The sequence below is a fragment of the Coenobita brevimanus genome, chromosome 111 (genome assembly GCF_032717465.1).
Source record: "Coenobita brevimanus isolate Jiangsu-jjx chromosome 111, ASM3271746v2, whole genome shotgun sequence".
Lineage (NCBI taxonomy): Eukaryota > Metazoa > Arthropoda > Malacostraca > Decapoda > Coenobitidae > Coenobita > Coenobita brevimanus.
In genome coordinates, this window is record NC_137064.1 from 9268806 (window position 1) to 9282455 (window position 13650).

Below are 13650 nucleotides of genomic sequence, written 5' to 3' on the forward strand. Positions count from 1 at the left end.
ATGAAGAGACAGAGGTTGAAGGGAGCCAGTGCGAGGAGATTTGGGACAAAAAGAGTGACTCCACCTTGTTGAGAAAAGTTGTATGTGGGGTGCCTCCCCACACAAGAGAGTTGTACTCTACACAGGGGCATATAAAACCCTTGTATAAAGTCAACAACTGTGAAGAGGTAAAGAATATGTGCGTGTGTGTGTGTGTGTGTGTGTGTGTGTGTGTGTGTGTGTGTGTGTATTTACTTATTTGTGGTATACAGGAATTGAGCGATGCTCGTGTTGTCCTGTCTCCATATCCACATTTATCTAGTTTACTTTTACACACATGAATGTTTTTCTCCTGCACCACCTTTTTGTCTAAGTCGTTCCAAATACTTATGTATTTAACCAATATACCTAATTGAGATACGCACGAAATATGCTATGCTCGTGGGTTCCCATCGCTGTTTCTCAGTAAGTCAAATTTAGCTTTAAACTCGTTTAAGTTTTTAGACTGGATGATCTCTTTGTCCAGGCTATTCCATAAATCTATACTTCTGTAAGGAAAGCTATATTTCTTGATATCCTTCAAGCAGCTAGACATTTTCAATTTCATTCCGTGTCCTCTTGTTGCTCTCTTATCCCATAAAAACAGATCTTCTTGGTCAATTTTATCTACTCCCACCATGGTCCTGAACACTGCAATCATGTCTCCCCTCTTTCTCCTTTCCTCTAAGGAAGGCAAATCCAGCTTTTCCAGCCTCTCTCTGTATGACAGATCTACCAGACTGGGGACCATTTTGGTGTGAGTGTGTGTGTGTGTGTGTCTGTGTGTGTGAGAGAGAGAGAGAGAGAGAGAGAGAGAGAGAGAGAGAGAGAGAGATGATGACTGCGCTAAAATTACATAATACTGTATTTGAATACATGACTGCAAAGTTGTGTTGGATATAACAGTGGTCAGTCTAACTGTATATTTTCATTGCACTTTACCACCATCCAACTGCATTCATGCACCTAAAATATCAATTTCTGCTGACAGTTCAGTACAGGTGTATACATTTTGTTCAATTTACTGCACAGCATTTTTCCTCTCAACATAATAGTTAACAGATAAATGCAAAAAGATCCAACTATCTATCTACAGCCAGACACCTTAATCCCATAAGGGGTGGCCAAAAACAAATCGCCTCCATGTCACCTTGTCCCCTGCCATTTCCGTACCCTCCCCCCACCTCACTCACCCCTCTCTCATATACCTCTCCACTCCATCCTTCCATCTCATCCTCAGTCTCTCCCTCTCTCACCCCCCCTCCACCTCACTCAAACACTCTCCTCATTAGTCTCTCACTCTCCATCCTCTCCTCAAGGTCCAACCACCTCAAGGTATTTCTCCTAATGCTTTCTGTCACACCCACATCCACACCACAATGTTCCTTCACTTCCTCATTTGCCAGTCTGTCTCTCCACGTAACTCCACATGCTCCTGTCAAATACTGCAACTCATTTCCACTGCTCTCACTATTGACTTGTGTCCTTCCAACAAGAACCAAGCTTCACTTCCATATGTAAGGGTTGTTATGACAATAATATGCAGCAACTTTTTTACTTCCATGCTCACTCCCCTATTTCTTATTACTGCTTTTAAAGGACCAGCAACCTTTCTTTTCTTCTGCACCCTCCCAAGCTCTTCATCCTCTAAACTTCCATCCTTACTCATCACACTATACCCAAGTACTTAAATGCACCCACACTTTCCATTTCCTCACCATCCAGCCTTACTGTGCATTCAGTGGCTTCATTCCTCTCAAAGATCACAACTTTACTCTTCCCTACATTCATCTTTAAATTCTGTATTTTACAGTCTCCGAAACTCATTCACCAAGCCTTGCAGTTCCCCTTCATCTTCACTTAACAATACAATATCATCTGCAAACTACAGAACAGGAAGTTTCCATTTGCTGCCCTCTCTCATTAGGGCCACTCCAACATCCACTGCCTTATCTTGTACCTCTTTTACAACTCCATCCATATACAAAACTGAACACCTGTGGAGACATGACACATCCCTGTTTCAATCCAACATTCAGACAGAAAAATTCATGCAGTTCACCATCCACATGCACCACGGTGGGTAATTTGTAGCTATATGGTTTGTGATGCCCATAACAAAAAAGCTGATACGCCACACAAAACATGGTTGATTTCCTTGTAATTCCAATGGAAGATTCACTAAAGGACTGGAGAAAAGGAAACAAACAGTATAGTGAGCACTCTATAGGAATTGTGATGGGAGCAGCCATAATGCACTAGGGTATGTATGTATGTATGTGCTGGCAGGCTGGCACATTCCTGATGCTGATGGGTAGCTCTAGTATGCACAATTAAGCATGCAACTTATGAGTGAATGTCAGCTGATTCAGACAGCTGAAGAAAACCATTTACTGTCATTGGAGAAGTGACCTGCCCCTATCCACAACTTCAGGCAAGTGTGGAAAAAAAAAAAATAAAAGTTAATGAAAATATAATAGGCATTCTCTCCACAATAAGTGTTGATCATATTTCTCTTCGGCTTCACACATTACTGTAATACCTACTGTGGCTCTTAAAATTGTACTGGATGATATTTTCTTGCAACTTAAACAATGTCCTGTACAGTACTTAATTTGAGGGATTATGGAAACACCATACTTACAAACATATAAATCTTACTGCTAAATCATACATAAGCAGATGGTATGTATCAACTACGAATGCAATTAATGCAGCCACACATAAACCTTGAAGGTTCTATTTAAAGTGAAACTAATAAACATATATAAATTACGGTAAAAAAAATAGTAACATCTAGGTAACCTACAGATATTCACCAGTCTGATTTTGTCTGCTTTCTAGTATGCTCACACCGAGGAAAAAGGGCAGACTTTGAGTTACCTTCCCCACGAGGAATGTCAGAATGTCGTGCTCTGATGCATGATTTATATCTGTCTCTGTCACCAACATCCTTATATTTAGGGTAACTTTGATATCTGTTGTCTGTCAGTGAGGCTCTACTGCCTTCCTCGGCATTTTGTCTCCTAGCCTCTGCCTCATCTCCAAGACACCTCCTGTCCTCCCTCTCATCTCCTCTGTACTTTCTGTTTTCCTCCTCTTCTCGGTATCCCCTTTCTTCACTCTCATCTCCTCTGTGCTTTCTTTCTTTTAGTTCTTCTCCATGACATTTTCTGTCATCTCCTTCAATACACCTGTATCTTCTAGAGTCAGTATTTTTAACTTCCTCCCCAATCTCTCTCTCACTTATTCTGTCCCTGTCAGCTATTGTCCTGTCTCTATTTTTATTCGCTTTACCTCTGTCCCTATTGATTTTGCTCTTCTCAACTGGCCGCTCTTGTTCTAAATCAGTAATGTCTCTCTCTCTTACCCCTCTTTTTTCTGCAATCCTACTCCTTTCAAAATTTTTGTCTTCCATAAACTTATCCTTTTCTCTTAATCTCTTGTCATCCTCCCTCCGCACACCATGAGAATTCCTCTCTTTGTCTCGATCCTTATGAGAAAGGTCAGACTTCACACCTTGAATCTTGACACTTTTCTCAATCACCCTCCGTTGATGGTCTAGCTGTGGGAACAACTCTGCAAACAAAAGACAGAAAACATATGAAATCCTGATGTTGCACAACAGATACTATTTTGCACAGTGCATGATGAATATAAGCAATAACACTATTTTATGTACCTACCCAGCTGCTGAATAATGCCATATCCCAATTCTCTCTCTCTCACACACACACACACACACACACACACACACACACACACACACACACACACACACACACACACACCGAGAGAGGCAGAGGGAGGACGTCCGTCACCTCGCTCTGCGCTGGCCACCCTTGGCCACAACTGGCCACACCTAAATAGTATTTATATCTGTACTAGGTTAAATTAAGTGATATTCTAATATAGCAGAGCAAGTATAAGCAAAAGTGTTGTCCAAACAATAGAATACATCCAATTAGTGCAAGAATTCGCTGATACAATGCATCATCGGCTGGGTGTCGTCAGTCACCAGGCAGGCAGCAGGGCGATGCAAACTTGTAGGTAGAATTTATCTTTCTAAGTGAGAATTACCGCATGATGAACACCATCTATAGTAAAGTGAATAGGGAAGGAATTAAGAAAAGGGATACAGGTAGAAAACAGGATGATGATTTCTACCCACAACTGGTTGAAATGGAAACATATAATAAATTAGTAGAGAAAGTGAATAAACTGGAGAAAATTTTCAGAGTAAAACAGATGAAATTAATAAGGAATCACACATGCAGAAGGAAGAAAATGAAAAATTAGTAAAGGAATTAAACAAAAATGACACAATACATGAGCTCTCAGTTGAGACAGCTTCACTTAGAAGCATGACTAATGAAATGGCAAGTACAGTTGTCAACCATGAATCAACCATAGGTGTATTATGAAGGAGCACAGAAATGATATGGAGACAATTAGGCAAGCAAGCAGTCTGATAGACCAAAGCAGTGATACTGAAGAGAAGATAATCCAGGTGAACAAAATGATGAGAAGCTGCAAAGACAATGTAGAAACTACACACCCTGAAATGGTAAAAGTAAGGAAAGACTTAGAAACAAAAGATGAAGAAAAAAGCATTAGAAAGGAATTGAAAGAAATAATTAAAAACATATTGAGCGGATATCTATCTATCCATCTACTGCCAGATGCCTTAATCCCTTATATGGGGTGACCACAAACAAATCACCTCCACATCACCCTGTCCCCCACCATTTCACAGCCCTGCTCCCAATTCACACCCCCCTCTCTCATATACCTCTCCACTCCATCCCTCCATCTCATCCTTGGCCTTCCCCTCCCTCTCTCCCCCTCCACCTTACTCACATACACTCTCCTCATCAGTCTCTCACTCTCCATCCTCTCCACATGGCCAAACCACCTCAATGTGTTGCTCCTAATGGGTCCTATCACATCCACACCACAATGCTCCTTCACATCCTCATTTGTCAGTCTGTCTCTCCATGTGACTCCACAGGCTCCTCTCAAATAACTCATTTCCACTACTCTCACTCTTGACTTATGTCCCTCCAGCAACAGCCAAGCTTCACTTCCATACATTAGAGTTGGTATCACAATACTGTCATGTAATAACTTTTTCACTTTTATGCTCACTTCCCTGTTTCTTATCACTGCCTTCAAGGAACCACCAACCTTTCTTCCTTGTTGTACCCTTTCAAGCACTTCACCCTCCAGACTTCCATCCTTACTCATCACACTACCCAAGTACTTAAACACACTCACATTTCCCATCTCATCATCCAACCTCACTGTACATTCACTGACTTCACCTCTCTTGAAGACCGTAACATTACTCTTCCCTACATTCACCTTTAGATTCTGTTTCTTACACACTCTCCCAAACTCATCCACCAAGCCTTGCAGCTCCCCTTCGTCTTCACTTAACAACACATCATCTACAAACACTGCCCTCTCTCATTAGGGCCACTCCAACATCCACTGCCCTACCTGGTATCTCTTTTATAACCCCATCCAGATACAGATTAAACAACCATGGAGACATGACACATCCTTGTTTCAACCCAACCTTCAAATAGAAAAACTCATTTAGTTCACCATCCACACACACTGCTGCCTTAGCACCTTCATACATACGCTTCACAGCATTCAACAACTTCCCATCTACTCCATATATTCTTAATACTTTCCACAATCTTTGTCTATCCACCCTGTCATATGCTTTCTCCAAATCCATGAAGGCTGCATAAAACTTCTTTCTCTTCTCTAGAAACTTTTCCACTAAAGATCTAAGAATGAATATCTGATCTACACAACCTCTTCCCTTCCTAAAGCCTCCCTGTTCTTCTCCAATTAATTCCTCTGTTATTTCCCTAACTCAGTCAATAAGTATCCTATTGTATACTTTTTCTATTACACTGAGAAGACAGATGCCCCTATGATTACCACACACTTCTTTTTCCCCTGTCCCTTTGTACAAGGGAATAATTATACCTGACTACTAATCCTCCGGGACTCTACCTTCCTCCCAGGCCAAACTGCACATCTTCCAAATCCATTCTACTACCATCTCTCCCCCATGCTTCAGCATTTCACCACACACTCCATCAATTCCTGGGGCTTTCCCCATTTTGACTTTCTTCATTACTTCCACAACTTCTATCCTACTGATTTCTTCCTGTCTTTTCACCTCCCTCCTTCTCCCAGCCATTCCCCAGCCACTTATACTCACATTACCTTCATTCTCTACGTTCAACAATTCATTAAAGTGTTCTCTCCATCTGCTCACTTTTTCTCCCTTCTCAACTAGTAATCTACCATTTTTATCTTTCACGCCCCTACTAACTTCAGCAAATATCAACAAATCAATCGTAATCACTGGTACAGATGAAGAAAATATAAGCAACAAAATTTCAAGAGACAAAAATGAGATGGTAAATATAATGAGCATTTTGATGGAACTATAAGAGGAAATTTGTGATAAAGACATAAAGGAACACGAAAGGCTAGGGAAATGTGAGAGAAATACGTCAAGGCCCCTGAAAGTAACCTTCCACAGTGTGAACACTGTGGACGAAAAACTAAAAAATACAAACTCAAGGAAAGTGAGGAATTAAAAAAAAGTATGAATAAAAAAATGCTCAACTAAAGAAGAACTGGGAATATTAAAGGTGAACAGGGAGGAAGTAAAAACAAAAGAGGAAAGCTCAGAGAAAGAGAAGAGTAAATTTTTTTACAAAATAACTGAATTGCAGTATGAAAGTGGTACATAACCAACAGGGAATAAAAAGAAGGAAGGTCGTAGACTCAAGTTATGGCAAGTTTGTAAACAAGATGATTAAGTTGATGTGCTCAAATGTAGATGGAATGGTGTCTAAAGTATTAGATATGAAAGACTGTACCAAAGAAAAGGAACCACATATTATTTGCCTAACTGAAACAAAATTAACCCCAAAGATACCAAATGATACCCTAAACTTAAAGGAATACAATATATGGAGAAGAGACAGAAATTTAGAAAAAGGAGGAAAAATAATCATCACAAAGAAAAATTTACAAGTCAAAGAAACAGAACTACATACACCCTCACAAGTAGAACTGATTGCAGTTGAGATTAACACATCTGAAGGGAAAGTAACTGTGGCAAATTTATACATGCCACCCAAAACAAACACTTGGGAAAGAGGTGACTATGAAGATCTGGCAGAAAGTACAATTCAGAGTTTAAGAACATTACTGCACAGAATGGAAGAGGAATCTAAAAGAATTATATTAACTGGAGATTTCAATACAATTATAAATTGGAATACTCTAGATGTACTGTAAGAAGCCATGAGAGCTGTTTGGATCAAATGCTCCTGGATCTTGTGCAGGAGTTTTTCCTACCACAACATACTGTATAAAGGAAAACACCACAAAATGAGGACTTGATGATCCACCGGTATTATATACTAGGCAAGAAAATTATATTGACAATATAATGTATCACCCTCGATTCAACAAAAGCAACTATGCAGTATTAATTAGAAACTACAGGATTGTTTATGACAAAGTTAGCAGTAATTAGAGTTACAAAAAGAGCCTAAACTACAAAGAGGCACCTACCATGATCTAAATAAGTAATTATCAGAAATAGACTGGGAAAAGGAGCTTAGAGAACATGATTTCAATGTCATATTTTATGAAATAGGAGTCCAAAATTACATTCCTCAGCACAAAGAAACAGAAATGAAAATAAAGAAATGGCTTAATACAGAATGTAAAAAATAAAAAGAAAAACAGATTTGTTGTGGAATAGATACAGGAGACACAACAGTGAGAGGGCATGTAACAACTATAGACAGGCAAGAAATGATTATACAAATCATACAAAGACAGCTTGAGGAAGACATTATAAATAAAAGTGGTGATCAACCTAAGCTATTTTACAGCTACATCCAAAGAAAAACCAAAGTTAAAGATAAAATACAGTCCATTACAGATGAGGGGGTCGTCTGTACACAAGAGAAAGATATTTGTGACGCATGAGATAAAACTTTCCAATCAGTTTTTACAGAAGAAAATAATTTTGAAAGAGATGATATGGACCATACATACCCACACATATTACCAGATATACAAATATCAGAAAATGAAGTACATGAAGAGTTAAGTGATTAGACAAAGGAAACGCATATGGTCCTCACGAAATTTTAGATTAGGTGCTACATGATTGAACAGAAGAGTTAAGCAGATCATTATATTTAATATTCAAGGAATCCTTAGCTCAAGGTAAACTACCTGATATTTGGAAGAAAGCAAATACTGTTCCCCTATTAAAGAAAAGGAATGGACAGAAGCCACTCAACTACCAACCAGTATCACTCACCAGTGTTGTAAGTAAGATACTGGAAAAGCTGATAATAAAAGTTTGGGTAAACCATCTAGAAATACACAGTATGATAACAGAAAGGCAATTCGGTTTTAGAAAGGGAAAATCATGTGTTACTAATCTATTAAGCTACTATGATAGATACAGAAACATTACAGAAAAGAGAAGGATGGGTGGACAGTATCTATCTAGATTTCAAGAAAGCACTTGACAGAGTACCGCACCAAAGACTTTTATAGTAATAGTAACTGTACCATCTAGGAGGAATCCAAGGCAACCTGTACTGTTGGATGCAGGATTTTCTCAGAAAATGGGAAATGAGAACAGTACTAAAGGGAAATTACTCATCATGGAGGGAAGTGACTAGCAGAGTTCCACAGGGCTCTGTTCTGGCACCAATTATGTTTTTAGTATATATAAATGACATTATAGACGTATAACGCTTTTAGATCAGATGAGGAAGGTAATGGAGAGAGTTCTTGAAAGTATAATAGGAAAAAGAGTGAATACTGATGAGATGCAGTTTGGGTTTATGCCAGGCAGGGGGCCCACTGATGCCATATTCATTGTTGGACAGCCTCAAGAAAAATCTATAGGAAAGAAATGGGAACTGTAATTTGTTTTTGTTGATTTGGAGAAGGCCTTTGACAGAGTACCTACAGAGGTGGTGAAGTGGGCAATGAGAAAGCTTGGGATGGAGGAGTGCCTCGTTAGGGTCATTATGGCCATGTATGTAGGTGTTCGCACCTAGGTAAGAGTGGATGGAGATTTGAATGATGAGTAATCCATGAATGTTGGTGTGCATGAAGGGTCAGTTTTGAGTTCCTTGTTGTTTATCATGGTACTTGTAGCCCTCTCATGTGACTTCAGATATGGACTCCTGTGGGAGATGTTGTATGCTGAAGATTTGGTGTTGATTGTAGAGAATGAAAGGGAGGCGGAGGAAAGATTTAGGAAGTGGAGCAATGGTATGGGGCACAGAATGAAAGGGAGGCGGAGGAAAGATTTAGGAAGTGGAGCAATGGTATGGGGCACAAGGGCTTAAGAGTAAATGCAGATAAAACAAAAGTGATGATATCTAGGGTTGGTGGCAGTACTGTCAAAGAAGTAGGAAAGTGGCCATGTGTAATTTGCCACAGGGGCATGGGAAGTAGTACAGTAGTAGTAGTCGTAGCTGTTCCCTAGGTAGTCTGGCCGAACAGCCCCGAGTCCCTAAGGGAGGCCATGGCCGAGACCAGGCTTTCCCACAGAGTTCTCAAGGAGTGTATGTTGTGTTGGCATAGGTGATTGTGTGCAATGCAGTCTTCCATCGTGTGCTTAATAGTGTGGGGTGCTGAGTTACATTTTGGACAGGCATCAGCAATGGAGTCATCCAGCCTCTTCTGGTAACTTAAGAGGGCTGGATGATGCCCACATCTCAGCCTGGCCAGGTGGACCCTGTCCTCACGAGGGAGATAGGATTCAGGAGGGTGGATATCAGGAGGCCGTGCAATCAGTTGTGTGTTGTCTTTAAGTGAATGACTGGAGTGGTGGGTGATTTGAGTATGGATATGCTTCTGGAAGCTGGTCTGAGGTGGACAAGGGGGAGAGATGACAGTACTTGTATTTACCTATTTGTGTTTACCTATTTGTAGTATACAGGAATTGAGCAATGCTCGTGTTGTCCTGTCTCCATATCCACATTTATCAAGTCTACCTTTACACACATGAATGTTTTTCTCATGCACCACCTCTTTGTCTAAGTCGTTCCAAATATTTAAGTATTTACCTAATATACCTAATTGTGATATACAAGGAATGTACTATGCTCGTGGGTTTCCGTAGCTGTTTCTCAATAAGTCAAATTTAGCTTTAAACTCGTTTAAGTTTTTAGACTGGACGATCTCTTTGTCCAAGCTATTCCATAAGTCTATACTTCTGTAAGGAAAGCTATATTTCTTGATATCGTGTGCTGGGTGTTGTTTTACTGTTCCTTGGTGTGTGTGGATGTGCTGCCATGTAGTGTAGAGGATGTTGTGGGTTTGTGGAGGCTGCAGTGAGAATTTGGGTGCCTCTCATATCTAGATGATGCTTGACTTTAAGGACTTTGGATTCATGATGTAGGTGGTCTGTGATTGTGGTAGCTGTGCAGCCTGTGATTATTTTTAGGGCCTTGTTCTGTATGGTTTGTAGATTGTTGTAGTGTGTTTTAGTGGGTTTAGGAGCCCATGCAAGGCTTGCATAATTCATCACTGAAGGTATATATTGTTTGTATACTCTGGTGGTGGTTTCTTTCTTGTGTCCAAATGTTGTATGGGCAAGTAACCTCAAGGCGTTGAGTGTTGGTGTTATTTTATTTTTAATGTTTGTGATGTGTTGTTTAAATGACATTGATGTACTGTAAGTTAAAACAAGGTGTGTGTGTGTGTGTGTGTGTGTGTGTGTGTGTGTGTTCTTACCTTACCTAATTGTTCTTACCTAATTGTATCTTTACAGGAATGAGTCAAGCTCGTACTCTCCCGTGTCTTAAACAATATTTATCGTACATATTCTTAAATTTGTGAATTGTTTTAGCACACACTATTTCATTCGGTAGTGCATTCCATTGATCAATTGCTCTGTTTGGGAAACTGAATTTCCTTACGTCTTTATCACCTCTCTTCTTATGCAGTTTTTTGCAGTGTCCTCTTGCTGATGCTTCTCCATATGTTAAGTAATCATTTATGTCTATTTTCTCCTTCCCTGATATGCACTTATATAGCATTATCATGCCACCTCTTTTCCTTCTCTCCTGTAGTGTTGGTAGATTCAGTTTATTTAGTCTTTCTTTGCAGCTTAGGTCCCTTAAGCTTGGTATCCATCTTGTAGCGGCCCTTTGAACTTTTTCAATCTTGTCTATGTGTTTTTTGAGATGAGGACTCCAGACTACTGATGCATATTCCAGGGTTGGTCTAATGAATGATGTTATTATCCTTCTTAGCATGTCTTGATTTATGTATGTGAATGCTATTCTCCTATTTGCAAGCAGTGTATACATGTTCCGTACCTTCTTGCTGATGTGGTCAGCCAGAGATAGTCTGTTATTGATAATCACACCTAGGTCCTTCTTTCTTTCTGATGTGTATAGGGTTTTATTTCCTAACTTATAATCCCAATCAGGTCTTTTTCCACTTTTACCAAACTTGATTACATGACACTTGTCCACACTGAATTCCATTTGCCATGTATTACTCCATTCATGAAGTTTATTTAATTCTTCTTGTAGCTCTTTACAAGTCTGTGTTAGTAATTCTCCTTTGTATTTTTGCATCATCTGCAAACACATTCAGATAGCTCTCATTTCCAATGTTACTGTTTATATCATTTATATACACTAAAAACATGATTGGTGCCAGCACTGAACCCTGTGGTACTCCACTAGTCACTTCTTTCCATGATGAGTAGTTTCCTCTTAGTACTGTTCTCATTTCTCTTTTTTTGAGAAAATCTTGCATCCAACAAAACAGTTTGCCTCGAATTCCTCCTTGATGGTACAGTTTCCATAAAAGTCTTTGGTGTGGTACTGTGTCAAAAGCTTTCTTGAAATCTAAATAGATACTGTCCACCCATCCTTCTCTTTCCTGTATTGTGTTTGTTACTCTGTCATAGTAGCTCAACAGATTAGTTACACATGACTTTCCTTTTCTGAAATCAAACTGTCTTTCTGTTATCATACTGTGTTCTTCTAGATGATTTACCCAAGCTTTTCTTATAAGCTTTTCTAATACTGTACCTTGCTTACAATACTGGTCAGTGATACTGGTTGGTAGTTGAGTGGATTTTGTCTATTTCCTTTCTTGAATAAGGGGACAATATTTGCTTTTTTCCAAATATCAGGTAGTTTACCTTGACTCAAGGATTTCTTGAAAATTAAAAATAATGGTTTACTTAACTCCTTTGCACATTCTCATAGTACCCAAAATGAAATTTCATCAGGACCACTTGCTTTTCCTCTGTCTAATTTACTTAACTCCTCCTGTATTATTTTTTCTGCTATTTGTATATCTAGTAGTAAGTGTGGACATGCATGTTCCAAATAGTCCCTCTCAAAATTTTTTTCTTCTGTAAAAACTAATTGGAAATTCTTATTTAGTGCTTCACAAATATCTTTCTCTTGTGTATAAGTGATTCCCTCGTCCGTAATGGATTGTATTATATCTTTTACTTTGGTTTGCTTCTGATATAGCTGTAAAACACCTTTGGTTGATCACTACTTTTATTTATTATATCCTCCTCAAACTGTTTTTGGGCTTCCCTCCTTATTCTTGTATAATAATTTCTTGCCTGTTTGTAATTATTATACGCCCTTTCACTATTGTGTCTTCTGTATCTATTCAACAACAAATCTCTTCTTTCTTTTGATTTTTTACATTCTGTATTGAATCATTTCTTTATTTTCTTATCTGCTTCTTTGTGCTGTGGGATGTACAGTCGCCAAACTTTCCACCTGGGCCACCTAGCCGCGAGAGGTGGGTAACGGGTGCTGGCAACAGTGTATATGTTTGTTCGTGTGTCCATGCTCGACGAAAGTTCGGATCCGGATCATCAACTCTCTTCGTCCACAGTGAACCTCTGTCAGAGTCAGAGTTCATCCCATAGATGGCTGGGTACGGAGTTAGGTGGTGAGAAAAATGTCTCAAGAGTAAGGCGGCTCTCCCATCGGCTCAGCCAGTTGCATGAAACTGGTCGCATGGAAAATTGTTGTGTGCCACAGGTCGCGCTGACCAAGGCCAAAGATATATGACTATATAAATTTTATAATAAAGTAATATAAATAATATTCTTATATAAATATAAACTTTTATTTATAATACAATAATATATATTATACTATACATATTTGGCCTTGGTCCGTGCAACCTGTGACATGCAACAATTCCATGCGACCGGTCTCCTGCAACTGGTCGAGCCGGTGGGAGAGCTGCTTAAGGGGGAAGCTTGGCATAGTGAAGTCCAGGGCAGGTGCAGGACGTTGAGGGGAGGGGGTTACGTTATTCGTACCGCCAGTGACAATAACTGCCGAACTAGTTTTTGAGATCCATTGGCAATCTACCAAATATTTACATTTTTAACAATACTAAACATGTTATTTTCTATGTTGTTTTTACATTGTTACAATAACATGTTAATGCACTAAATACTGGAATCACTCCAAGCCTTTCTCTCACACTCTCTCATTATATCAGTAATTCCATTTCATAGGGTTATCACTTGATACCATTATCAGTATA

General features: G+C 39.3%; 1 protein-coding gene across 1 annotated transcript in view; it reads right to left on the minus strand.

Annotated features, from left to right (window-relative positions):
• The window catches only part of drosha (ribonuclease 3 drosha), a 575197-nt gene that overhangs the window by 44404 nt on the left and 517143 nt on the right, over nucleotides 1–13650 (minus strand). The window contains exon 22 of the mRNA XM_080286434.1: nucleotides 2902–3597. Within this exon, the coding sequence (XP_080142560.1) occupies nucleotides 2902–3597 (696 nt within the window). The remainder of the gene's footprint in view (nucleotides 1–2901; nucleotides 3598–13650) is intronic.